This window comes from Salmo salar, chromosome ssa14 (genome assembly GCF_905237065.1).
Source record: "Salmo salar chromosome ssa14, Ssal_v3.1, whole genome shotgun sequence".
NCBI lineage: Eukaryota > Metazoa > Chordata > Actinopteri > Salmoniformes > Salmonidae > Salmo > Salmo salar.
The window spans coordinates 84,486,918-84,511,652 of record NC_059455.1 but is presented as its reverse complement, the minus strand read 5'-3'; the positions used below and the strand labels follow the sequence as shown (position 1 = coordinate 84,511,652).

The 24,735-nt window shown below is 43.8% G+C and overlaps 1 protein-coding gene across 5 annotated transcripts in view; it reads left to right on the top strand.

The window, feature by feature from the left end:
• The first annotated feature begins 1,553 nt into the window (after positions 1-1,553).
• LOC100380447 (sarcoglycan, epsilon) overlaps positions 1,554-24,735 on the top strand; it is a 28,223-nt gene continuing 5,041 nt past the window's right edge. The window contains exons 1-9 of one of the 5 annotated variants that reach the window (XM_014142809.2): positions 1,556-1,906; positions 10,514-10,636; positions 11,041-11,198; positions 14,611-14,683; positions 17,711-17,909; positions 21,341-21,503; positions 21,971-22,185; positions 22,726-22,752; positions 24,064-24,249. In XM_014142809.2, the coding sequence (XP_013998284.1) occupies positions 1,870-1,906; positions 10,514-10,636; positions 11,041-11,198; positions 14,611-14,683; positions 17,711-17,909; positions 21,341-21,503; positions 21,971-22,185; positions 22,726-22,752; positions 24,064-24,249 (1,181 nt within the window). In that variant the 5' untranslated portion in view covers positions 1,556-1,869. 5 annotated transcript variants of the gene reach the window in all.

Below are 24,735 nucleotides of genomic sequence, written 5' to 3'. Positions count from 1 at the left end.
CAACCTATAAAAAAAATCTTTGAAATTGAGAGAGAAAAACATCCTGGCACTGCAGAGAATAGGAGATGCTATGCTATTCTTCACAGTGCATTGAATGCACCCAATCAAGATCATTATAAAAAAGCTCTACACATTTAATATACTACCGTATCGTTAATAACACCCAAATATATGCCGGAACAGAACCTTTCTAAAGACTTGTGGTGGAAAAAGCATTACCAGTGTGTCCTGCTGTATCTGTGCCCAGCATAATAAACTCCAAGGGAACAAGATGGAGACTTAAAGGCCCAATGCAGCTGTTTTTATATCAATAACAAATCATTTCTCGGTAACAATTAAATACCTTACTGTAATAGATTTCCATTAAAATGGGCAAAAAAAATAATTGTTGGACTGTCTGGGAGTGATCTGAGTGGGGGTGGCTGAAAATGTTCTGTTATTGGCAGAAAGGTTTGGAACTATGTTTGTTATTTGTCTATTAACTAATTTACTGCATGGGGATGTCACCATGGATAGCCGAAACCCCCGCCCATGCAAACCTACTAATTAGAAGGTCCTGTGTAGATTGGATTTTCAACCAGAAAAGAACACTGATCAAATATTTTCAGACTTTTACAGTGTTAGTTTCATCAGCTGTTTCACAATATGATCCAAAACACAGAAAAAAATGAATTTTAACTGTACTGGGCCTTTAAGAGTCTGACTGACCCTTTCTTCCTTCTTCAGGACCCTTGTCTGAGCTGAATAGCCCAAAGAGGAAAGGGGTCTGAGGGGCTGAGCATGGCCATCTGTCTGCTCTGGTTCACCACAGGGGGAGAACAGATTTTAATAGACTTCTCAGACATCTCACTGCCCTCTTTACAGCTGGACTTACACATTGCAAGGAGGGGTGGTAGGGATGGAGGGGTTCTGTTGGTCACGCAGGGTCAATATCACGTCTACATAATTTTAGAAGCAAGGCACAGAGAGAGAGAGGCAGTTAGGAAGAGCAGCTCAGTTTCCACCTCATTTTGTGCCCACTGCACACAAAATGAGGTGGAAACAGAGCTGCACTTCCTGACCTCCTGCTAAATGTGTGACCCTATTAGAGACACACAGACCCACAAAGAATTCGAAAACAAATCAAATTTTGATAAACTCCCATATCTATTGGCTGAAATACCACTGTGTAAAATCACAGCAGCAGGATTTGTGAGCTGTTGCCACAAGAAAAGGGCCACCAGTGAAGAACAAACACCATTGTAAATACAACCCGAAATGTATGTTTATTTATTTTCCCGTTTGTACTTTAACTATTTGTATATAGACATAATATGACATTTGAAATGTCTTTATTCTTTTTGAACTTTTGCGAGTGTAATGTTTAATGTTATTTTTTTTATTGTTTATTTCACTTTTGTTTATTATCAATTTCACTTGGTTGGCAATGTAAACATATGTTTCCCATGCCAATAACACATGTTTCCCAAGCCCCTTAAATTGAAATTGAATTGAGAGAGGGAGAGAGAGGGGGGAGGAAGTGAGAGAAAGCGAGAGAGACAGACAGAAACACAGACGGACAGATCGTTGTTTTAGTGGTTCGATTATGTACATTGAAATTCTGATTATTTTTAACTTCGATGAAATTGCATCACATCCGTTTTTATGATAGGAGTTGCCCCACTGATTTGAGTAAGTTGCTATAGATTTTCATTTGACTGCTCATCTTATTTTCCAGTTTCTTTTTCTCCAGATGTTCCAACCAATGAAAGCGCTCGGGAAGGAGGAGGCGGAGGCTGGAATTTCAGGGACGCTTGTTATGGCTGTCAAACCACTAGCGATGAGAAAAACATATATTTCCATGTAACAGTCACCCGACTCCAATGAAAAATGGACACAACGGTTGTTCTCGTATGGATTTATATGGGTATGTATAGATTTAAAATGGAAATATTGGGAAATAGGCATGCTTTCTCATGTTATGAATGTTAGCTAGTAGCAAGCTAGCATGGTACAGCTATGTGGTTGGTGGGTTGGTCATTTCTTCCCACTGTCATGGAACAAATAGATCAAGTTAGCTTGCTATCATGTTATTCGGGGAGAAAGGTGCCTTATCGTTTAAATCTACTTGTATTTATCTAGATTTCAAACGAGCTATTTAGGATATGGTATTGTTAGTTATTAGTAGCTACAATATAACTATTTGACCATTTGAAGTGATTATAACGTTATTTTGCAACAATGTTGCTATTCCTCCAAGGATGTGTCTGTTGTTGGTTAGCATGTTCCTCCAACATTCTGTTTCACGGACACAACGTATCACCTTATTTAGCCCAGGTGTTACACATGTATAATAAACTACCAATATTATTACACCTAGTACGTCTATGCTACAGTATGTCATCAGTCCTGCAATTCATGAGAAGATGTTACTCTTCATCTTGCATTTCTCATATCGTTAGTTTTTTTTGCATGACATGTAGCTTGGAGTGGAGTTTAGTCTGCTATATGTAGCCTAGGCTACAAAAGCCATATTGAATACTATAGTAATCACGTGTGAAAACATCTTTCCACACTACGTGAATATTATTTAATCACAGCTACAACGTTGGGAATTGATGAATTGTGCATCGTGTCTAGATGTGCTAGACATTAGAGGGAGGCATTCAGTGTTTGAATTAATATTCTAATATTTGAATTTAATGTGAATAGTAATTGTTTTGCAAACATATTCTAATCAGTTTGAAAAAGGTTGAAAATATTACTTTTGTTTGTGTTTGTTGGCCTATTAAGTTTTCATTGTGCTTGTCTCACTTGTCACACATTATTATGATGTGATTGGAAGAAATAGCCAACTACAGGATAATCTGGGTTTGAAGCAGAGGCGGTGAGTGTGCGTGTGCAGTGGTGCATATCTTGTGACTCCCCACTGAGCCCAGCCGCTCATCATAACATGAAGATATGCTCAAGTAGTTCCCCATTAATGGACACATTTGTCTTGAATGTAACAGAGTGTGGTATAACCTCTTCTGCTTTGTTTGTAATCTGTGCTCTTCGGTTGTTTTCGATTTCTTGAGTCACAGTCTAATCCTGACTAGCCATAACTGTATTATTTAGAGAGGCAGTAAATTCAAGTTTACTGTAAATTCGAGTTTACTGTAAATTAGCCTTTGCTTGGTTACCTAACTACTGTAACATTTGTATTGTTAAGAGACTTTCAGTTGATAGTTCAAATGTTGATGCTCACTGAGTTTTTAATGCAACGATATCGTCAACCTATAGAGCCCGTCTATCGAGAGACCAAGAAAATAATAACATTTTGAAAATCCTAGACAATAGCCTACTTCTTCTTTCTTACCTTCTCCAAAAGACCCCATTCCCTGGAACGAGAAAATATGCTCATTGTTACCTTAGTCCAGAATGGTTGTGCTCCAAGTTCAGGTTTAGGTACAGTAGGGACGTCTGAGTTTGCTGTGGTCCTCCCCTGCTAGCGACCACTGCCTATAGAGGCAGACACAGAGCCCAGTTTCCCCTGCTAGGGACCACTGCCTATAGAGCCAGACACAGAGCCCAGTTTCCCCTGCTAGCGACCACTGCCTATAGAGCCAGACACAGAGCCCAGTTTCCCCTGCTAGGGACCACTGCCTATAGAGCCAGACACAGAGCCCAGTTTCCCCTGCTAGGGACCACTGCCTATAGAGCCAGACACAGAGCCCAGTTTCCCCTGCTAGCGACCACTGCCTATAGAGCCAGACACAGAGCCCAGTTTTCCCTGCTAGGGACCACTGCCTATAGAGCCAGACACAGAGCCCAGTTTCCCCTGCTAGGGACCACTGCCTATAGAGGCAGACACAGAGCCCAGTTTTCCCTGCTAGGGACCACTGCCTATAGAGCCAGACACAGAGCCCAGTTTCCCCTGCTAGGGACCACTGCCTATAGAGGCAGACACAGAGCCCAGTTTCCCCTGCTAGGGACCACTGCCTATAGAGGCAGACACAGAGCCCAGTTTCCCCTGCTAGGGACCACTGCCTATAGAGCCAGACACAGAGCACAGTTTCCCCTACTAGGGACCACTGCCTATAGAGCCAGACACAGAGCCCAGTTTCCCCTGCTAGCGACCACTGCATATAGAGCCAGACACAGAGCCCAGTTTCCCCTGCTAGGGACCACTGCCTATAGAGCCAGACACAGAGCCCAGTTTCCCCTGCTAGGGACCACTGCCTATAGAGCCAGACACAGAGCCCAGTTTCCCCTGCTAGCGACCACTGCCTATAGAGCCAGACACAGAGCCCAGTTTCACTTCCAGGTAGGATCACTGCCTATAGAGCCAGACACAGAGCCCAGTTTCACTTCCAGGTAGGATCACTCCAGTCTAGAGAAAGAGACCAAAGGCTAGATCTCATCTAATAGCGCTCCCATAAGTCTGTGTAGTTTTAATGAGAACTAAATGCACATGCATTCCTGTCTGACCGGAAATGACAAACTGATCCACCTTCCTCCACCTTACACTGCTGATTGAAAAGAATAACAGGACAGAGGACATCCCCTTGCTGCCTAGCCAGGCTTTCAGGAGACAAGCTCTTTTTTTCTGTGTGGCCAATGACATTAATAAAGACTATTTTTGGCTGAGGCTGCTGTGTGCCCAAGGTCAGGTTGGTCCATAAAGGCATAAAAGAAGGGTTATCCATTCTGTTAGTGATCTGCAGCAAGGGAACATGCCAAGGTGTGTGTGTGTGTGTGTGTGTGTGTGTGTGTGTGTGTGTGTGTGTGTGTGTGTGTGTGTGTGTGTGTGTGTGTGTGTGTGTGTGTGTGTGTGTACACTAGCCTATATGCATGTGAGTGTGTGTGTGTAAGTGTTAGTATGTTTGTCTGTGTGTGCGTGTGATGGCTCCCGCGGGATTATCTCGTGGTTAGGGAGTTTAGCATTAACCATTAATGGGTGATGTATTAGAGGAGGCTGTTGGTTCATCATCTCCAGAAGGCCTTGCTGTGCCCACAGATCCAGGTGTAAGCAGATCTGATGCTATTAGCACGGCATGTCATTAGCTTAGCCAATGATATCTGCTTTCTTTGGCTGGAGTCTCTCAAATGCGTTCCAAATGCCACCCTATTCCCAATATAGGCTACTGCACTACATTTTACCAGGGCACATGTGGCTCTGGTCAAAAGTACACTCTTAGAATAAAGGGTTCCAAAATGGTTCTTTGGCTGTTCCCATAGGAGAATCCTTTTGGGTTCCAGGTCTACATGGAACCAAAAGGGTTCTACCTGGAACCAAAATGGTTCTCCTATGGGGACAGCTAAGAACCCTTTTAGGTTCTAGTTAGCACCTTTTTTTCTAAGTGTATTGTATTATGTAGGGAATAGGGTGCAATTTAGGAAGCAGCCCCTCTTGGAGCCTCTAAGAAATAGACTGTCGGCAACCTGGGGAAGGCCATCTGGGCTGACACATAGAAATTGAATTTGGAATGTTGACTTGAATGGGGATTTCCATTCTTGTAAGTCTCATTCTATGGACTGACACATCTGTGGGCAATGTGTGTTAATTAAACCGCATCAAGCGTCTCTGAAAGGAAGGGTCGATGCTTGACCTTGGCTGTTGCTGTGACCACCATGGGGTTTGTAGTGTGACGCTTAATAGAATAATATACTTAAGTGTGATTTAAGAGAGGGTCACTGAAAGACCTGGGCTGCTTCCCAAAATGTCACCCTATTCCCTATATAATGAACTACTGTTGACCAGGGCCCATAGGGACAGCGCACTATGTAAGGAATATGGTGCCATTTGGGATGCAACATTAGTTTTATGGTGTGCTGATATTGGAACATTCAGCTAGCTACAGGAGTAGCATAGATCATAGTTCAATGTGCAGTAGTGGTTGCCGGGCAGGTTAGCGGTTGCCGGGCAGGTTAGCGGTTGCCGGGTCGGTTCTATTTCTATGGCTTTGTCACAGTCCACTGATCCCAAGCGTGTGATTATTTCAGATCTATACAACCGTTTAGATCATTGACCGCCTTTTTCTGTGACCAGGTCCCCGGGAACAAAGGACATCTGGGACACTTTAATGTTTAGTGTTTTGATTCAGATGAGGATCCTAGATCTGTTTGGTTAAAGTAGTCAAAGTCCATTGAGACATTTGTTCACAGTCTGATTTTGAATGGGCTTCAGACAACTGTGTGTACTGGATAGGATGTAGGCTAGTGTAATCTGACTGTGCTGTCTGTAATCTCTTCTGTACCAGAGTGGTTTAACCCTTTATGTGGACTCTTGGTGTGTTTATTTTTGTCAGGTTTCCCGGACTCAGATTAAGCCTAGTCCTGGACTAAAAAGTATGTTCATTCTCCATTGAAAGTGATTTTTAGTCCAATTAGGACTAGGCCTAATCTGTGTCCAGGAAAGCGGCCCAAATCTCCCAGTATGTCATAACGATGATGAAGAATGAAGATGATGATGGTAACATGTTTTCCAGTAGGGAGTAGGGACCTACACTATATATACAAAAGTATGTGGACACCCCTTCAAATGAGTGGATTAGGCTATTTCAGCCATACCCATTGCTGACAGGTGTATAAAATCGAGCACACAGCCATGCAATCTCCATAGACAAACATTGGCAGCAAAATGGCCTTACTGAAAAGCTCATTGACTTTCAACATGGCACCATCATAGGATTCCACCAAGTCAGTTCGTCAAATTTCTTACCTGCTAGAGCTTCCCCGGTCAACTATAAGTGCTGTTATTGTGAAGTGGAAACGTCTAGGAGCAACAACAGCTCAGCCACAAAGTGGTAGGCCACACAAGCTCACAGAATGGGACTGCCAAGTGCTGAAGCGCGTAGCACGTAGAAATCGTCTGTCCTCGGTTACAACACTCACTACCAAGTTCCAAACTGCCTCTGGAAGCAACGTCAGCACAATAACTGTTCATCAGGAGCGTCATGAAATGGGTTTCCATGGCAGAGCAGCTGCACACAAGACTAAGATCACCATGCACAATGTCAAGCGTCGGCTGGTTTGGCATAAAGCTCGCCACCATTGGACTCTGGAGCAGTGGAAACGCGTTCTCTGGAATGATGAATCATGCTTCACCATCTGGCAGTCCGACGGACGGATCTGGGTTTGGCGGATGCCAGGAGAACGCTACCTGCCCGAATGCATAGTGCCAACTGTAAAGTTTGGTGGAGGAGGAATAATGGTCTGGGGCTGTTTTTCATGGTTCGGGCTAGGCCCCTTAGTTCCAGTGAAGGGAAATCTTAATGCTACAGCATACAGTACAATGACATTCTAGACGATTCTTTGCTTCCAACTTTGTGGCAATAGTTTGGGGAAGGCCCTTTCCTGTTTCAGCTTGACATTGCCCCTGTGCACACAGTGAGATCCATACAGAAATGGTTTGTCGAGATCGGTGTGGAAGAACTTGACTGGCCTGCACAGAGCCCTGACCTCAACTCCATCAAACACCTTTGGGATGAATTGGAACGCCGACTGCGAGCCAGGCCTAATCGCCCAACATCAGTGCCTGACCTCACTAATGCTCTTGTGGCTGAATGGAAGCAAGTCCCCACAGCAATGTTCCAACATCTAGCGGAAAGCCTTCAGAAGAGTGAAGGCTATTATAGCAGCAAAGTGGGGGACCACCTCCATATTAATGCCAATGATTTTGGAATGAGATGTTTGACAAGCAGGTGTCCACATACTTTTGGTCATGTAGTATATGTTCAGCTCTTCCAGGCTCCATTTCCTGCTAATGGAATTTAAGTTATTTGTCTGCAGTCATGAACAGTGGAGCTGTCTCTCTCTTTGACACACACACACACACGCACGCACGCACGCACACACTGTACTGCAGTTCTACCCCCTCCCTTCCTTCCCAGCGCACTCCCTTTCCCATAGTGATAAAAGCACTCCCTTTCCCATAGTGATAAAAGCACTCCCTTTCCCATAGTGATAAAAGATGTAGCTCCACTGGAGGAGGAGGGAGGGGAAAAAGAGAGAAAGAGAAACGCTCTATCAAACCAGAGAAGAAGAGGGGGAGGAGGGGGAGGTAGAGGAGGGGGAGGTAGAGGAGGGGGAGAAAGAGAAACACTCTGTCAAACCAGAGAAGAAGAGGTAGAGGAGGGGGAGGTAGAGGAGGGGGAGAAAGAGAAACACTCTGTCAAACCAGAGAAGAAGAGGGGGAGGAAAGAGGAGGGGGAGAAAGAGAGTAATGGCACACAACACCTCCAGCTCTATCTTGCATAAACCATCTTAAGAGCTTCCATTTACCTCTGCAACACTTCCTGAATAAAGAATACGTGTGTTTGTGTTCTAAGTGGAGTGGGTCTAAACAGTAGGTTCTGGTATAATGGAGTCAGGGAGTATGAGACAGAGAAGAAGGTACGCTAGGTTCCAAAACAGTCTTGGATTGGGATAATTATTTTACTTTAAAATGAATTATATATAGCCATTCATTATTGTGGAACATAACTTATAAATGAGCTGAGCAAAACTGTCTTACCCTTTCAGAACCCCCATCCGACAGCTGTTTACCAAAATAAGAGGTGGGCGGCTGTTTGGTTGTTGGAATCCCAGACTGTAGCTTTAAGAGGCTGACTGAGTCGCAGTACTACAGTAGCTTTAAGAGGCTGACTGAGTCCCAGTACTACAGTAGTGTTAAGAGGCTGACTGAGTCCCAGTACTACAGTAGCTTTAAGAGGCTGACTGAGTCCCAGTACTGCAGTAGCTTTAAGAGGCTGACTGAGCCCCAGTACTACAGTAGCTTTAAGAGGCTGACTGAGTCCCAGTACTACAGTAGCTTTAAGAGGCTGACTGAGTCCCAGTACTGCAGTAGCTTTAAGAGGCTGACTGAGTCCCAGTACTACAGTAGCTTTAAGAGGCTGACTGAGTCCCAGTACTGCAGTAGCTTTAAGAGGCTGACTGAGTCCCAGTACTGCAGTAGCTTTAAGAGGCTGACTGAGTCCCAGTACTACAGTAGCTTTAAGAGGCTGACTGAGTCCCAGTACTGCAGTAGCTTTAAGAGGCTGACTGAGCCCCAGTACTACAGTAGCTTTAAGAGGCTGACTGAGTCCCAGTACTACAGTAGCTTTAAGAGGCTGACTGAGCCCCAGTACTACAGTAGCTTTAAGAGGCTGACTGAGTCCCAGTACTGCAGTATCTTTAAGAGGCTGACTGAGTCCCAGTACTACAGTAGCTTTAAGAGGCTGACTGAGTCCCAGTACTACAGTAGCTTTAAGAGGCTGACTGAGTCCCAGTACTGCAGTAGCTTTAAGAGGCTGACTGAGTCCCAGTACTGCAGCTCCCTACTGCTGTTGACAACCATTCACTACTCTGGCCCTCTGACGCTCTGGTTCCTGATATCAGAGGCCTTTAATAACTACTGACAAGTCGACTGTTCCTGCACTCATCAACACTAGGCTAGGCCTATATCAAAGACGAGACTGAATAGCTTAAACTTCTCTGGCTATATACTACTGGCCTGGTTTGGCAAGGAAACAAAACGTATGTACCAGCTCTCACCATTTAGCCAGCAGCCTCCAAATAGATTTCTAGATCAATTAAAGTGGGAATCAGGGGTTGAAACAACAAAAAAGCTGAGGAATGGGGCTGGGGAAATATAACCACTCTCAAATGAATCGACAGAGGTATGGATGAAAGGACTGACAATCCATTACATCAAGATTATACTTTTAATCATGTTTTGAGGCTATACAGTGTTTGTTTAAATGTACATTGTTGACAAACATTTGGGTTCTGATGGGGTACGACAGTTGAACTAAGCTCATAGACTACCGTTCAAAAGTTTGATCCTGTGATCGAACGCACAAATGCTGATGCTCCAGATACTCAACTAGTTTAAAGAAGGCCAGTTGTATTGCTCCTTTAATCAGGACAACAGTTTTCAGCTGTGCTAACATTATTGCAACATTTCTAATGATCAATTAGCCTTTTAAAATGGTAAACTTGGATTAGCTAACACAACGTGCCATTGGAACACAGGAGTGATGGTTGCTGATAATGGGCCTCTGTAGATATTCCATAAAAAATCTGCTGTTTCCAGCTACAATAGTCATTTACAACATTAACAATGTCTACACTGTATTTCTGATCAATTTGATGTTATTTTAATGGACAAAAAATGTGTTTTTCTTTCAAAAACAAGGACATTTCTAAGTGACCCCAAACTTTTGAACGGAAGTGTAAGTTATATTCTCAAGAATCAATGGGTATTTATGAATTTAAGTCTACAAATGCATGTAGCAACATCAGATTGCCACTTTAGAAACAGACTGTCACCCAGGTTATATTGACTTATCTGTCATGAGTCCAAATGGTTTTAAAACAATAGGGTAGTCTTACTATAGTACTTTCCCCTGTTTTCATGGAGATTTTCACCTTGGAAAGGGCCATTTTCTCCCTCCTGAATGCAGTTGGTAGGGGCTGTAATGATGAAGACACACACACACACACACATTGCCTCCCCCACACACAGGACCCCCAGCTAATTACCTCGGTGTCCTCTCTCTCTGTGCTCCAGTGGTCACCATCCTGCCGACGTTGCACGCTGACCGGAACGTTTACCCGTCTGCAGGTGTGCTGTTTGTGCACGTCCTGGAGAGAGAGCACTTCAAAGGAGAGTTTCCCCCCTATCCCAAACCTGGTCTGTGTTCCTCATTGGATCATTCAATAATAACAAGATTACTCATTTTACTATTACTACTAGTACCTATTTATTATTAATAATAATAATAAATACTCATCTATAATAATAACATATATTTAGCTAAGCTACAATACAGTAAATGCATAGATGAATGCATAGATGTCAGTGTCAGAGTAGCATTTAGATCTCACACTGTCAGGGCCTAGTTGACTAACTACTAGGCTGGGCGCGTTTATTGTACATGTACCAACGTCTGTCCGTACAGCGGATTGTACATGTACCAACGTCTGTCCGTACAGCGGATTGTACATTTACCAACCTCTGTCCATACAGGGGATTGTACATTTACCAACGTCTGTCTGTACAGGGGATTGTACATTTACCAACGTCTGTCCATACAGGGGATTCCAGCAACGACCCCATCACCTTCAACACCAACCTGATGGGCTACCCAGACCGGCCAGGCTGGCTGCGTTACATCCAGAGAACCTCACACAGCGATGGGGTGCTCTACGGATCCCCCACTGCCGAACACGTGGGCAAGGCCACCATCATAGAGGTGTGTGGCTCCATTTACTGTTAATGCAGCTGGAGTATATTGTCTACAGAGCTCTCTCTCTCTCGCAATTCAATTTCAGTTCAATTTAAGGGTCTGTGTTGGCATGGGAAACATACAGTTGAAGTCGGAAGTTTACATACACTTAGGTTGAAGTCATTAAAACTCGTTTTTTTAACCACTCCACAATTTTCTTAGTAACAAACTATAGTTTTGACAAGTCAGTTAGGACATCTACTTTGTGGATGACACAAGCAGTTTTTCCAACAATTGTTTGCAGACAGATTATTTCACTTATAATTCACTGTATCACAATTCCAGTGGGTCAAAAGTTTACATACACTAAGTTGACTGTGCCTTTAAACAGCTTGGAAAATTCCAGAAAATGATGTCATGGCTTTAGAAGCTTCTAATTGACATAATTTGAGTCAATTGGAGGTGTACCTGTGGATGTATTTCAAGGCCTACCTTCAAACTCAGTGCCTCTGCTTGACATCATGGGAAAATCAAAAGAAATCAGCCAAGACCTCAGAAAATACATTTTAGACCTCCACAAGTCTGGTTCATCCTTGGGAGCAATTTCCAAACGCCTGAAGGTGCCACGTTCATCTGTACAAACAATAGTACGCAAGTATAAACACCATGGGACCACGCACCCGTCATACCGCTCAGGAAGGAGACGCGTTCTGTCTCCTAGAGATGACCGTACTTTGGTGCGAAAAGTGCAAATCAATCCCAGAACAACAGCAAAGGACCTTGTGAAGATGCTGGAGAAAACGGGTACAAAAGTATCTACATCCACAGTAAAACGAGTCCTATATCGACATAACCTGAAAGGCCACTCAGCAAGGAAGAAGCCACTGCTCCAAAACCGCCATAAAAAGCCAGACTCCGGTTTGCAACTGCACATGGGGACAAAGATCATACTTTTTGGAGAAATGTCCTCTGATCTGATGAAACAAAAATAGAACTGTTTGGCCATAATGACCATTGTTATGTTTGGAGGAAAAAGGGGGAGGCTTGCAAGCTGAAGAACACCATCCCAACCGTGAAGCATGGGGGTGGCAGCATCATGTTGTGGGGGTGCTTTGATGCAGGAGGGACTGGTGCACTTCACAAAATAGATGGCATCGTGAAGAAGGAAAATTATGTGGATATATTGAAGCAACATCTCAAGACATCAGTCAGGAAGTTAAAGCTTGGTCACAAATGGGTCTTCCAAATAGACAATGACCCCAAGCATACTTCCAAAGTTGTGGCAAAATGGCTTAAGGACAACAAAGTCAAGGTATTGGAGTGGCCATCACAAAGCCCAGACCTCAATCCTATAGAAAATGTGTGGGCAGAACTGAAAAAGCGTGTGTGAGCAAGGAGGTCTACAAACCTGACTCAGTTACATCAGCTCTGTCAGGAGGAATGGGCCAAAATTCACCCAACTTATTGTGGAAGCTTGTGGAAGGCTACCCAAAACATTTGACCCAAGTTAAACAATTTAAAGGCAATGCTACCAAATACTAATTGAGTGTATGTAAATTTCTGACCCACTGGGAATGTGATGAAAGAAATAAAAGCTGAAATAAATCATTCTCTCTACTATTATTCAGACATTTCACTTTCTTAAAATAACGTGGTGGTCCTAACTGACCTAATACAGGGAATTTTTACTCGGATTAAATGTCAGGAATTGTGAAATACTGAGTTTAAATGTATTTGGCTAAGGTGTATGTAAACTTCCGACTTCAACTGTATGTTTACATTGCCAAAGCAAGTGAAATAGATAACAAACAAAAGTGAAATAAACAACAAAAAATGTACAGTAAACATTACACTCACAAAAATTCAGAAAGAATAAAGACATTTCAAATGTCATATTATGTCTATATACAGTGTTGTAATGATGCCAAGAGTGCGCAAAGCTACCATCAAGGCAAAGGGTGGCTACTTTGAAGAATCAAATGTAGAATATAAACTCAGCAAAAAAAGAAACGTCCTCTCTCTGTCAACTGCGTTTACTTTCAGCAAACTTAACATGTGTAAATATTTGTATGAACATGACAAGATTCAACAACTAAGACATAAACTGAACAAGTTCCACAGACATGTGACTAACAGAAATGGAATAATGTGTCAGTCCTGTCTAGTCCAGCGACGGTGGTCCAGCGACGGTGGGTTTGTTCCCATAGGCGACGTTGTTGCCAGTGATTTCTGGTGAGGACCTGCCTTACAACAGGCCTACAAGCCCTCAGTCCAGCCTCTCTCAGCCTTTTGCGGACAGTCTGAGCACTGATGGAGGGATTGTGCGTTCCTGGTGTAACTCGGGCAGTTGTTGTTGCCATCCTCTACCTGTCCCACAGGTGTGATGTTCGGATGTACCGATCCTGTGCAGGTGTTGTTACACGTGGTCTGCCACTGCGAGAACGATCAGCTGTGCGTCCTGTCTCCCTGCAGCGCTGTCTTAGGCGTCTCACAGTACGGACCTTGCAATTTATTGCCCTGGCCACATCTGCAGTTTTCATGCCTCCTTGCTGCATGCCTAAGGCACGTTCACGCAGATGAGCAGGGACTCTAGGCATCTTTCTTTTGGTGTTTTTCAGAGTCAGTAGAAAGACCTCTTTAGTGTCCTAAGTTTTCATAACTGTGGCCTTAATTGCCTACCATCTGTAAGCTGTTAGTGTCTTAACGACTGTTCCACAGGTGCATGTTCATTAATTGTTTATGGTTCATTGAACAAGCATGGGAAACAGTGTTTAAACCCTTTACAATGAAGATCTGTGAAGTTATTTGGATTTTTACAAATTATCTTTGAACGACAGGGTCCTGAAAAAGAGATGTTTCTATTTTCGCTGAGTTTATTTAGATTGGTTTAAAACTTTTTGGGTTACTACATGATTCCATATGTGTTATTTCATAGTTTTGATGTCTTCACTATTATTCTACAATGTAGAAAATAGTAAAATATAAAGAAAAACCCTGGAATGAGTAGGTGTGTCCAAACTTCTGACTGGTATTGTATGTCGGCACAACCTGTAATAATCATATTAGTGGTTAGTTATTATTTACAGTAGATAGTCCAACAGGTAGAACAATGTGTTTTTTGCTCATAGTAGCTGTCATATGGTTGTGATATAGCTTTTTCCTAGGGTTTTAGACATGTCTAGTCTGTAAGGCACAGGCAGGCTTAGACCATTATCTGTTTCAGGCTTATCTGTACCTAACCTACTGTAGCATTTTCCCAAAGGCTTTATGTTCCTTGTAGGAATGTTCCTATAGGATGGCAGTGCCCCAAGTCGCGCTTTCCTCTGAGCCTTCTACTATGGTATATGTTTGCATCTGGCTCAGACCTCGCCAGCGAGCCTCAGCCTGGGGCGTAAACTGCACTGATCTGGGCTTAAACTTTTCCCCTTATGTGTTCCAGATTATTGCCTATAACAGACGCACTTTCGAAACGGCGCGGCACAACTTGGTCATAAACGTCATGTCCACAGAAGGTAAGAAAAAGAGAGAGAGACAAAGGACCGGCTTAGTGAGGAGATGATTAAGCAGGATGTTCTTTATTGAAATCTAAAGGGTCACCTTCAATGATGACACCCCCATGAATCCTTATTAGGGTTGTTACGGTGACCGTATTACTGCCACACCGGCGGTCATGAGTCATGATGGCAGTCAAATTCCATGTGACCATTTAGTCACAGTAATCAGGCTTCTCCAAGCTCTGATGCCGCTGATGGTCATTAGTAGCCTACCAAACTTGCTAACTGCCTGGTACTCAGCACTCTATTGTCCCTCTAATCACTCTGACATCAATGCAAATATAATTAAAAATCTAATCAAACACTTCATTAGAGCCATGAGTTCATGTTGCGCAACATTTCTATAGGCTATGCAATTGTGTGACAAAAAACAGAGTTTCGATGGCCTCTATTAAAAAGAGGAGGAGCCCATCAGCTTCTATAGGCTAGATCTACTATATTTATTTCTCAACTTTCCTAACATTAAGCACGTTGCTTCTCTTTAAAACAGCAGTATAGCCTACCTGGCTGGCATGAATGTCCTCCATTCCCTATTTAAGTGCATAGATCACATGTATTTTTTCCCCTGTCCTTGTTCCGAGACTGGTGCATGATAACAGTCCATTCTAAATCAAAACAAATTTCAAACATATATTATTTAATGTATGTTAAGACAAGATTAAATCAAGAATAGTCTGATGGGTGACAATATTAATTCATCACTTGTGAATGATGCCCAGCTTGTGTGCAGTAAACCTTTTTTTGCGACTTTTTCAAATCATAGGGAAAGGGGGATACCTAGTCAGTTGTACAACTGAATGCATTCAACTGAAATGTGTCTTCCGCATTTAACCCAACCCCTCTGAATCAGGGAGGTGCTGGGGGCTGCCATAATCGACATCCACGTCTTCGGCAGACAGAGGATTAACTGCCTTGCTCAGGAGCAGAACAACAGATGTTTACCTTGTCAGCTCAGGGATTCAATCCAGAAACCTTTCGGTTACTGGCCCAACTCTCTAACCACTAGGCTACCTGCCATCTAGGCTACCATAGTTGCACACCTCATGTAGCCTAGCCAATAGGCCTATATGTTTTGATAAGGTTTGTATCACAACCCCAAAAAAATCTTAAAATTAAGCACTTTAATCCGCTTTACAACGAGTGTAGAGCCTAACTGGCATACATAAACAGCGCGTGAGTTTCAAGTTTGGGGAAGATCATTTTCACCATAAAAATGCACCTTTTTAATAAAATCATAATCACATTTGAGGTCACTTTTGAGAATGGTGTTTTCCTGCTAATTGATTGCATTTTGGAACATTTGTGCTTATAGCCTGCATTGCTGCGCTTAATGTGAGGAAATAGCCTAATAGTTTAGCATCATTTTAAGCTAAACGTTCTGACCTGTTGCGTCAACCTAATTGATTTTAACAGGGTTTTTTTATGCTAGTGGTTGTATTCATTTGGGATCTATCGCATCCCACAACTGTCCCAGACTATGTTTGGAATATTTATTTCTTGCACAGAATAGAATAGGTCAACTTTTGTACTATGGGGGATAGTAGATTGACATAGGCTCGTGCTTTTGCTGTTCGTTAGGCTTACTCATCTTGTTGGCTGATGAAAAGTAAATGTGGACAGTTCTTCCAACATCTTCAACATGCACCTCGGAATTCGATAAGGACGCACACGTCCCCGATGTGTCTGTCTTCACTTGTAGCCTGTGAGAAGGACCCAATCACGCGACAGGCATTGATTAATAAGAACTTAGATTTCTGAGAGAGCCATGTGAGTGCTTCGGAGCATGCAGCCGGGAGAAGGGAATTATAATTATTATATTCAGCCAAAGTGCACAACGGCCACTGGCCTCACAAGGCATGGATTATTTTAGGGGGCATTGTGGCCACAGAAAGGGGATGCCACTGGGAAATTTGAGTCCTTAAGTGTGTGAAGCCTGCACAAGAAACAAAGCAGAGCTCATGCCTTTCATGCAACTGTTTTCAAATCATCATTAGTCTCATCATGCAGCCTTAGAATGTATTAAAATCCAAACATATAGCCCAACATTTGTACCACAACTAAAGTTACATAAATAACCCTAAATTAAGCATATAGGAGAACCAGTTTCTTCGTTAACCACTCAACACAAAATAGCCACGTGCGCACTCCCTCAAATTGTTTGGAGAAAATATCCTTTCTATTTTATTCAGATTTGTTCAATTGTATTCTTCATACTATAAATTAATGCCATGGAATTCTAAGCAAATCTTGTCTGCTAAATGAATTTGTGTAGTCTACAGCCATATCAGGGTCTAACATCTACAAGCGCCATTGCAAGCGCCATGCTCTACCAACTGAGCTACATGGGACTACATCAGAGTAAGAACAACTCAAAGTATGCAATTATTTTCTTCTGAAATAGACTGCATTTTCTTCATATCATGTTTCTTTAGACTGGTCTAAAATAAATAATGGATTTATTGTGATGGTGTAGACTATATTAAATGGATTTATAAGACATTTTAAAATGTAGAGGTCTGTATCAGTGGCTTGTAGGCTATGTGTGGAAGCCAGGAGATGCTAAACGTGTTTATGTTCATTAACGGCCAATTACCGTGAGACCGGCAGTTATTTGCTTGACAATCACCAGCTGACAACATGTCATGACCGCCACAGTCCTAAATTCCTGATAAAGACTAAAAGGCCCAAAAGCTCCTATTTAAATTTCTTTCAAGAGTGGCTGAATATCATTCACATATCCATAATGACATCCCCTAAAAGGGTAACACCACACACTCAACCAAACCGACAATTTCTAAATCAAGTCAACACCTTATAATACGGTACTCACTTCTGTGTAAATTAATAAACACAGATCTGAAAATGAACAGATTCTGTATCTGTAATCTCTCTCTTCCCCTCTCTCCCTCTCTCTCGCTCTCGCTCTCTCTGTCTCCCTCCGTCCCTGCGTCCCTTGCTCCCTTACTCACTCCCTCCCTCTCTCAGAGTACCCACTGCCGTACCAGGCAGAGTTCTACATAAAGAACATGAATGTGGAGGAGATGTTGGCAAGCGAGGTTCTGGGAGACTTCCTGGGGGCAGTGAAGAACGTGTGGCAGCCTGAACGCCTCAACGCCGTCAACATCACCTCAGCCCTGGACAGGGGCGGACGCGTTCCCCTGCCCATAAACAACCTAAAAGAGGGGTGAGGGCATAGAAATAGAATTAGAAACACCTCTCTATGGGTGAGAGTGACCCTCTTTAGCGCAGTTCAAAACATGGTTTAACCGAGTATGAGGATGAATTTACATATCAACATCACCTCAGCCCTGGACAGGGGCCGGCACGTTCCCCTGCCCATCAACAACCTCAGAGGGGTGAGGGACAGAGTCACCCTCTGCAGCCCTTACAGGACCTGAGCAGTTTGATACATAGTTTGATAGGGGATGATGAATTCAAGTATCTTCAGTTGATAGAGGATGATTAATTCAAGTATCTTCAGTTGATAGAGGATGATTAATTCAAGTATCTTCAGTTGATAGAGGATGATTAATTCAAGTATCTTCAGTTGATAGAGGATGATGAATTCAAGTATCTTCAGTTGATAGAGGATGATTAATTCAAGTATCTTCAGTTGATAGAGGATGATTAATTCAAGTATCTTCAGTTGATAGAGGATGATTAATTCAAGTATCTTCAGTTGATAGAGGATGATTAATTCAAGTATCTTCAGTTGATAGAGGATGATTAATTCAAGTATCTTCAGTTGATAGGGGATGATTAATTCAAGTATCTTCAGTTGAAAGAGGATGATGAATTCAAGTACAGTATCTTCAGCCCTTACAGAAACAAGAGAGAGGTTGATGATGAATTTAAATATTGCCTGATGCCTAAGACATAACATCATCCTCAGAAAGTACTATAGCAGCTTTAGAATGCCTTGTCTACAGTCAAGTCTAAGTCTTGTATTTTGAATAAGCACGTTCATAACATTTTGTGCATCAGTTGCAACACAAACATGTGCATGACCTTACAGTAACCTTACCAATGTAAAAACTCCCATCCTTTCTTCTCACTGTCGCATCCTGCTGAGGTTTCCTTTAATTGGAATGCAGAGAGAGTGTGTGTGTGAGAGAGAGAGAGGAGTTCGAGAGTGAGAGAGTGAGAGGCAGAGCAGAGAGGGAGAATGAGAGTGAGAGAGGGAGAGTGAGAGAGGGAGAGTGAGAGAGGGAGAGTGAGAGGCAGAGAGAGAGAGGGAGAGTGAGAGAGGGAGAGGGAGAGGCAGCGAGGGAGAGTGAAAGAGGGAGCGTGAGAGAGGGAGAGTGAGAGAGGGAGAGTGAGAGGCAGAGCAGAGAGGGAGAATGAGAGTGAGAGAGGGAGAGTGAGAGAGGGAGAGTGAGAGGCAGAGAGAGAGAGGGAGAGTGAGAGAGGGAGAGGGAGAGGCAGCGAGGGAGAGTGAAAGAGGGAGCGTGAGAGAGGGAGAGTGAGAGAGGGAGAGTGAGAGGCAGAGCAGAGAGGGAGAATGAGAGTGAGAGAGGGAGAGTGAGAGAGGGAGAGTGAGAGGCAGAGAGAGAGAGAGGGAGAGTGAGAGAGGGAGAGGGAGAGGCAGCGAGGGAGAGTGAAAGAGGGAGCGTGAGAGAGGGAGAGTGAGAGAGGGAGAGTGAGAGGCAGAGCAGAGAGGGAGAGAGAGAGGGAGAGAGAGAGAGAGAGTGAGAGGCAGAGCAGAGAGGGAGAGGCAGAAAAAGAGAGAGAGAGGGAGAGGCAGCGAGGGAGAGTGAAAGAGGGAGCGTGAGAGAGGGAGAGTGAGAGAGGGAGAGAGGGAGAGTGAGAGGCAGAGCAGAGAGGGAGAGTGAGTGAGTGAGAGGGAGAGAGAGAGGCAGAGAGGGAGAGGCAGAGAGAGAGAGAGAGAGAGAGAGTGAGAGGCAGAGCAGAGAGGGAGAGTGAGAGAGAGAGGCAGAGAGGGAGAGGCAGAGAGAGAGAGGGAGAGAGAGGCAGAGAGGGAGAGGCAGAGAGAGAGGGAGAGAGAGAGAGAGAGAGAGAGAGAGAGAGAGAGGGAGAGAGAGAGAGAGAGGGAGCGATCCAGATCAACACACTGAGTGTATTAGACATTACATCCTCAGAGAGACACTGGCAGGCAGTTTGTAGCAGTCAGAAAATGAATCCCCACATGAATTGTCATGTTGTTCATATACTGTAACATGCATGGCCCTGTTTAGGAAGATAAAAGGTAGAGGAGAGCCCCATAGAAAGACTTGGCCAGTAGGGCTAAGATTCCCTGACAGTATAATATCAGGAAGCTCTCCATGCTGACTGAGACAGGAGGAGGAAAACACTATGTGGTTCACATTGGAAGTCAGTCTGAATGGGATTATGAAAGTGTATGTGAGTGGTTAGCAAGATATGACTGTAATCTAGCTGTTAAATCGTCCTCTCCTCTACCTCTAATGCGCTTGCGTGTTTGTGTGTAGATTAAGGTGTTAAAATCCTTCCTCCCAGTGTGTGTGTGTGTGTCTGCACGTGTGTGCACATGTGAGTGTGCATGCACATCTACATCTTGGCCTTAAGATTCACCTAGTCATAACAATATTATCAGATATACCACTAACTGTCTGTCTGTCATTATACCTGTATTATCAGATATAACACTAACTGTCTGTCTGTCATTATACCTGTATTATCAGATATACCACTAACTGTCTGTCTGTCATTATACCTGTATTATCAGATATACCACTAACTGTCTGTCTGTCATTATACCTGTATTATCAGATATACCACTAACTGTCTGTCTGTCATTATACCTGTATTATCAGATATACCACTAACTGTCTGTCTGTCATTATACCTGTATTATCAGATATACCACTAACTGTCTGTCTGTCATTATACCTGTATTATCAGATATACCACTAACTGTCTGTCTGTCATTATACCTGTATTATCAGATATACCACTAACTGTCTGTCTGTCATTATACCTGTATTATCAGATATACCACTAACTGTCTGTCTGCCATTATACCTGTATTATCAGATATACCACTAACTGTCTGTCTGTCATTATACCTGTATTATCAGATATACCACTAACTGTCTGTCTGTCATTATACCTGTATTATCAGATATACCACTAACTGTCTGTCTGTCATTATACCTGTATTATCAGATATACCACTAACTGTCTGTCTGTCATTATACCTGTATTATCAGATATACCACTAACTGTCTGTCTGTCATTATACCTGTATTATCAGATATACCACTAACTGTCTGTCTGTCATTATACCTGTATTATCAGATATACCACTAACTGTCTGTCTGTCATTATACCTGTATTATCAGATATACCACTAACTGTCTGTCTGTCATTATACCTGTATTATCAGATATACCACTAACTGTCTGTCATTATACCTGTACACCACAGGAGGCTGCTGAGGGGAGGACGGCTCATAATAATAGCTGGAATGGAGTCAATGGAATGGTATCAAACACCTTGAAACCACATTGTTGATTGGCTTGGTACCATTCCATTTATTCCGTTCCAGCCATTAAAATGAGCCCGTCCTCCTCAATTAAGGGGCCACCAGCCACCTGTATTATAAGCCAGTGTCTAAGTCCCTGCCTCCCTCTTCAGTGTGTATGTGATGGTGGGGGCCGACGTGCAGTTCTCTTCCTGCCTGAGGGAGGTGGAGAACCCCCACAACCAGCTCCGCTGCAGCCAGGAGATGGAGCCTGTCATCAGCTGTGACAAGAAGTTCAGAGCCCAGTTCGACATCGACTGGTGTAAGATCAATCTGGTGAGGACTGGACAGGACCCTGGAGCCATGGCTTGACCTCTTGACCTGTTCTCTGACCATGCCTTTCAAAAATTGTAGTGTGTTTGTGTAGTGTCATATGCACACATGCACGAACCTACACAAAACTATGCCAAACAGTCAAACAATGTCAAACACACACACACACACATTTTTATAGACCAGAGATTCTGAGGTGTTGTTGATTGTTGTTCGCAAGCTATGTGCTTTTTTACATTGACAGTAGCATCATGTATTTGGACAAGCCATTCCACAATCTTCATAAGAAAAATTACATTTAGGTATATTTGAACATGTATTTGGCTGAAATCTGGAGGGAATAAGAAGGAAATGGGAATCCTCCAACTGGGATTTCTGGAAAACGTCTCCATTTTGGGGAAATGACCAGAATTGACCAGCCTAATATCTATAGTAAATGAAGTGCTGATTGAACCTCTTGTCTTGTCCAGGTGGACATCACCAAGATGATCATGGTCCACAGTAACCGTCTGGACCCAGGGACGGGGGTTCTGCCTGACATCGGGGGGTACAACCCCCCGCCAGAGTCTCTGAAGAGCAGGGACTTCTTTGCCGACTTCCTCATCACGTTGGCGGTGCCCTCGGCCGTGGCCATGGTCCTCTTCAGCGTCCTGGGTTACTCCATGTGCTGCCGGCGGGAAGGGGTGTAAGTGTGCTGCTTTCACTTCTGACAGAAAGAGACACACAGACTAAAACACACACACACACTTTTCTTTCTAGTTGTCACGTAGGGGTTCTCAGATCCTGAGGGATAGACTGATTACTCTGAGAGCAGTGTCACAGGCCCAGTCAGTTAAGGGATGTTTAGTTGTGCTAGTTAGTCACTATAGATGGAAACACAGCTTGTCAATGACCATCCAGTCTTATGGCCCATGTATGTTCTCCATACGTTACACTGTTCTGTCTCAGCTTTGATTTCTCATATTCATCTTGATGGTTATTAGCATAATCATTATGGCGTTGATGGTCAATCAACCATATATTGCTCCTCCAACCCTCATTTACAGGCTGGGAGAGACTGTGTCCTTCCACCCACCACTCAGTGTGTCCATGAAGTACTGTTTGTTCCTTCGCCCGCACCATTCATCCATCCATCCAACATCACGTGCTCTCCATTCGCTTCTGTGTGGATGTCTTTTAACTATTAATATTACTATTTAATTCATTCATTTTGTTTTGTTTCTAGGGATAAAAGAAACATGCAAACACCAGAGTAAGTGTTTATTCTCTCCTGTGTTTTTTTTCTTTTGAGTTTTGGTTCCTCTTAGTTTGGATCCCCCCTTCAAATAATTTGCCCTTTCACCTTTTGCTTTCGAATTGCCATGGTGACATCCTCATGTCCATCCATACTGTCATCTGTGTGTTTACATCCCGTCATCCAATGAGCTGCTCAAAGCTGCAGGGAGGTGTTAGAATGGAAGTTGACCTTAACTGATCCAGGGCCAGATATTGGTTCACCACCTCTAATGGTGGAGGATTGGGGGATACAGTAATCTTATCCTACATCTGTGGTTAAGGAGAACTTATATAGTTCTGTACCTGAAGCAGAGAAATATCAGACCAGTGTTGTTTACAGAGACAGAGAGAGGGAGGGGGGAGACAGAGAAGGGGAGAGAGGAGGTGAGAGCAACAAGAGAGGGAGGCAGAGACAGAGAGACACCGAGAGAGGGGGAGAGACACCGAGAGAGGGGGAGAGACACAGAGAGAGGGGGAAAGGGGGAGAGAGAGAGGAGGAGAGAGAGAGACAGAGATAGGGAGGGTGGAGAGATAGGGGGGAAGGGAGAGAGACATAGGGGGAGAGAGAGAGTGATAGGGGTAGACAGAGAGAGAGGGGGAGAGACAGAGAGAGAGGGAGAGGTGGAGAGAGAGAGGGGAGAGGTGGAGAGAGCGTGAGGGGGGAGAGAGAAAAGAGAGTGAGTATGACAGCATGAGAGGGAGTGGAGAAACTCTCTCATACAAACTCCATTAGACTCAGCAGCCAAATAACCAATAGTAACAACAAAACAGTTCCCTCCTGTCAAAGAGAAACACTACTTAGGCTGTTGGTCTACAAAATATTTCCTATATTATAATACATACCTTAATGCATGTGTGTACAGTACACTACAGTGTGCGTGTTGACTGCGATGTTAAGGATACAACAATGTTATGGATACAATGAGTCCGGATATCTACTTCCCCAGGGTCAGATGAACTCACGGTTACCATTTGTATGTCTCTGTGTCTAGTAGTTAGAGGTAGTTTCACGAGTCAATGCTAATTAGTGTTAGCGCAAAGACTGGAAGTGTATGGGTGCCTACTGAATGCTATCAGATACCCATAGACTTATAGTCTTTGCACTAACACTAGTTAGCATTGGCTTGCGAAACTACCTCTAACTTCCTTCATACTGGACACAGAGACATACAAATGGTATCCATGAGTTCATCTGACTGCCGAAGTACCACTTTAAGACTTAAGATCTATTTCTGTATTATTTATGTATGATTTATTTATTTTCTGTCGGTCTCTGTCCTCTCCTCAGTATCCAGTTAGTGCATCACAGCTCCATACAGAAGTCGACCAAGGAGCTGCGGAGCATGTCTAAGAACAGGGAGATCTCCTGGCCCCTCTCCACCCTGCCTGTCTTCAGCCAAAGTGGGGAGGTGGTGCCCCCCATACACCCAGACAACTACGAGACAACCAGCATGCCCCTGATGCAGACACAGACGTGAGTCCTGGCTGAGTGGCTGGGGTGTCAAAGCACACCGAGTGGCTGGGGTGTCCAAGCACACCGAGTGGCTGGGGTGTCCAAGCACACCGAGTGGCTGGGGTGTCCAAGCACACCGAGTGGCTGAGGTGTCCAAGCACACCGAGTGGCTGGGGTGTCCAAGCACACCGAGTGGCTGAGGTGTCCAAGCACACCGAGAGGCTGGGGTGTCCAAGCACACCGAGTGGATGGGGTGTCCAAGCACACCGAGAGGCTGGGGTGTCCAAACACACTGGGACACTGGAGTGTCCAAACACACACATGCAGGGAAACATGTAGAAATACCCACATACAAGGACAGATACACACATTATATTTCCTCTGCACCTCTCTCTCTCTCTACACACACACACACACACACACACACACACGTGCGTTCACAATGTTGTCCTAACACAGTACGTATTGAGCTATACCATGTTTTCAACCAGCATAGTGAGACTTTTG